The 3956-nt window shown below is 45.9% G+C and overlaps 1 protein-coding gene across 1 annotated transcript in view; it reads left to right on the top strand.

Annotated features, from left to right (window-relative positions):
• Positions 1-3616, top strand: part of SARC_02206 (hypothetical protein) — a gene marked incomplete at its 3' end in the record, with an annotated part of 4249 nt that extends 633 nt beyond the window's left edge. Inside the window, exons 2-6 of the mRNA XM_014304060.1 lie at positions 337-474; positions 959-1091; positions 1553-2075; positions 2636-2800; positions 3326-3616. Of these exons, the coding sequence (XP_014159535.1) occupies positions 337-474; positions 959-1091; positions 1553-2075; positions 2636-2800; positions 3326-3616 (1250 nt within the window). The remainder of the gene's footprint in view (positions 1-336; positions 475-958; positions 1092-1552; positions 2076-2635; positions 2801-3325) is intronic.
• Between the last annotated feature and the right edge of the window lie 340 nt (positions 3617-3956).

Raw genomic sequence — 3956 nt, 5'->3', positions numbered from 1 at the left:
ATTACTACTACAACAACACACACACACACACACACACACACTCGCACACACTCACACACACACACACACACACACATATATATATATATACATATATATACATATATATATATTCTTACATTGTATACATGGTGGTTGATTTGATTCCTGTATGAATTTTCAAAAATTGAATCGGCGTGTCACTTTTTCAAAATCACGGTGCTATTGTATATACCTACATTTTACTGCAGACCGCATCTAATTGCTCAATATCGCATACCCATTTTTTAATAGAAATTCCTTGATGCTTTGAACCCTGACACTAAACACAATATTGAACAATTGATCCAAATCTAGGGAGCGACATATACGCGTGTGTGCCAAAGGCTGTACAGGAGGTATTCCATTCACTATACACAAAGGAGGCTAATCAGGAGGTCATTGAGAGCGAAATCTTGCGGGCTATGAATTCCCTCGCGACGGAATGTGCTTCAGGTAAATTTGGGCACAGCATTGTATATACGGGGATGTGGTTCCTTCCAAAGCTTTGGGTCTGTTTTCAGATGATATAATGTTTGTGTTGTGTTTACGCTGTTGTACGTTTTCTCGTCTTAATGGTCTTTCCTATTGTTTGTGCATTTGCAATCTTAAGTGAAGTGAAGTGAAGTTTGTGTGTCCCTATTGAATTGGGAGAAGCATGATCGTCGTTTGTGGTGCGTGTGTATATATTACATGTGCTTATTGTGTGAGTAAGTCCAGATTCGCAGGATGTTGGTGCTGTGATTTCCTGATATTCACATAACCTTTCCATTGACCTTCAGAGTGGTCCTGTTTTCACCAATTGAATATATGTTTATATTTATAGGTATATGTCATGTGTGTTTGTTACCATTTCTCATATATCCTCCTCGCGCACACGTACTGCATCACCGTAGTAACTCACGCATCCTGGCTGCATGCCCTTCGCATAACACAATAGGTAAGTTCACCGCACAGTCCGCGAGCAACCGACTGATTGTTTTGGCGATTGCGGCCAACCGGCCCTCAGCCATTGTGGGCAAACCGCTCGACCACGCAGTCCAGCACTGCGAGAAGTTCGGCAAAGACTCAAGGTAGGATGCGCGTTCTCTATACATGTATGGTAGGACGAGTTTTGTTTATGTACATGAATACAAGTACGGGTGTATATGAATAGAGGTTGTGTACGGGTTGTACTAGAGAGGGTAGTTTAGGATTGATATAGGAACCACGTGTGAACCAGTTAGAGGTAAATTTGGTGCAGGGTGGTGAAAGCGTGGACTACAAGGTTGTATGTACGACGACTGATCACGAATGTACCGGTAGGTATGGCCGAGGTGTTTGGCAGCATCAGATCACGAGAACTGTGTGATTGAGACTACAAGGACGTTCCAACAAGCCTTTTGGGCGGTAGAGGGAGCGAGGACGATGTGCTCGAGTGGTCACATACGCATACAATACACATACAAACCATACCAACTCACGTGCATAATCGAGTTCAAGTATCTGTTGCTACACTTGCAAACGCTTATCCTATACTGTATGCCCTACACAGTGTCATGTGGTGTCTGAGCCAGGGATCCGACCCGGCCGTGACCTCGGTGGTGTGGCTCAAGTATGCCGTCAAAGCGGTGATAAAAGCCGGACCCACAGACAAAAGCGGGGCGATGGCCCTGCACGTGCTCGAGAGGCTGGCAAACACCAAGCTGGTGGTCACCGCCACCACTCGCCCCACAGACAGTGTGGAGATAAACAAGGCCTTTGTGCTGTGTGCGCGGGCCTTAGACGAGGCCAACGGGACTAAAGCCAAAGCCAGCGATCCCAAAGACCCTACCTCAGCGGCCGCGCGCTACGTTAAGCTGTCTACTTACCTACCCCCCCTTATGCTGATGTGGGCGGATGCTCTGTCATTGCCCGAAGTTCGGGCTCAGCGGTTCTGCCAGATGGTGGGCAGCTACCCGGCCAAGGAGACCAGCGACGACTTCAAGAACCTGTACCGGATTGTGGTGGAGCTCATGCTAAATAAGTACCCCGGCGATCTCAGCAAGCGATGGGCCCAGTGGTACGGGCAGATGAAGGTATATAAATGTGTGTATGTTGGGTGCTTAAGGTCTATGGGTGCACCTGTGCGTATGCAGGCACATATGGCTGTACAGAGAATATAGCGCGCGTGTGTGGGTGTGTGGGTGTGTTGATTCATCGCCACAGTTGCGGGTATGAAGTCACTATATCACATTTCATATCAATGCTTGTGTGTATGTGTATGTGTAGGTGTAGGTATGTATATACATTTGTGTGTGTGGAAATTCCGAAATATGTACGATCAATGTTACTATAAATCTCAATATGCGGCTGCCTGAACATATTGTTGAAAGAAGCATGCATCGTTGCACACAAACGCTCTTGCGGTACTGTTGTCGTGCTCACTATATGCAATTCTCACTGTTTCATATGAAGTATTCATATTTTCATACAGTTGCACTGACAATATAGTCTTGTGTCTCTTTACACATCATATGCATTCTCTTTCGCATTCAGCTTTCTCTACACACAGTTTCTTCTTACTTACAGCTAGAAGTTGGCTGTATTTCGACACATCTCATGTCTCTCTCACACATGTGAATTGTCCTGTACATAGTTAAACAAAAACGGGGCGTTGTCCGGTCCTGAATCGGAGAAGGCCGTTAGAGGTGCTACGCGTGTGGCCTGCATGACCAAGGACAACCAACTTTTGGTCCGCTGTGGCAATTTCCGTCCAGCCTTGGAGGATATTCGTCAGACCACAGATGCTTTGCTGAACAAGGTATGTGTGAGTGAATGTGTATCTGTGGTGGGGTGGATTGCCCTGTCCTTTGCTGTGTAGGTGTCTATGTGGTACTGACGTGCATGCCTCGTACTCATTGTTTGAAAGTTCCTTGGCTGGTCAGTTTTCGACTGTGGACCGTTCCATGCCCCTTGAGGTGCAAATAGCTCATATGTTAGGCGTTGTTTGCGACTGATACATGGAATAAAATAACACCATCTGATGGTTGGCTTTTCTCGGCCTAGTCTTATTCACACGGCGTCCTGAAATACCACTCGATTGCGCAAGGAATTTTGGTAGCTGTTGAAAAAGAAATTCTTTCTACGGAGTTTATACGTTGAATATCTACAATGGACGTACACATCCATACGTGTAGATGCATGAAATACCTACACCATTAGGATACAGCTTGACGCAACCCACATTTGATTCTAGTACTAAATCTTCTCACCCTCACCCTCACCCTTTGCCAATCCCGGTTCCCGTCTCCCGTCTCCCGTAACACCCCCCCCCCCCCCCTCTTAGGCCAAAGATAAGAAAAGCCTAGAACTTCTAGAAGAGGCTTCCGTCGAACTATCTTCCGCTCTAGCTTCCCGTGGCAGTGCGTCCAAGAGTGGTTCATCCTCTATCTGTTCTAAATGGCTGGTGTATTTGATTGCCATCCTGGGCATTCTGGGCTTTGCCCTCAAGAGCAACGACCACTGCAAACAGTACCCCTGCGCCAAGGACAGTGAGGAGTGCTACCTGCCTTGCAAGTACATTGATGACTACAAGTTGGAGCCGTATCTTACTATGGTATGTACCTGCCTCTTGTAAACCCTAGGAGAGGGTATTTATATGTATTTATCCTACTTTGGTTATTACATCTGTTTAGGGTGTGGTGATTGGTGCCTACAGTGTCTTCCCAGTGTATCATGTGTCTACTTAAATACAAATTGCGTATCAGGCTGACCGAGCAATATACACGGTGCAACTTCACCGGTTTCTTCCTTCGGAGTCTGCTATTTTCTGCAGCCACAATACTCGGCGTACCTATTCACGTCTACTGTGGTGCATGCGTGCATTGTTACTATCGTATATATATATACATATACATATATATATATATATATATACACACACACACACACACACACACACACACACACACACACAC

Source organism: Sphaeroforma arctica, assembly GCF_001186125.1.
Source record: "Sphaeroforma arctica JP610 unplaced genomic scaffold supercont1.96, whole genome shotgun sequence".
NCBI lineage: Eukaryota > Ichthyosporea > Ichthyophonida > Sphaeroforma > Sphaeroforma arctica.
Note: the sequence above shows the minus strand (reverse complement) of the source record. Positions and strands in the feature narration are given on the sequence as shown.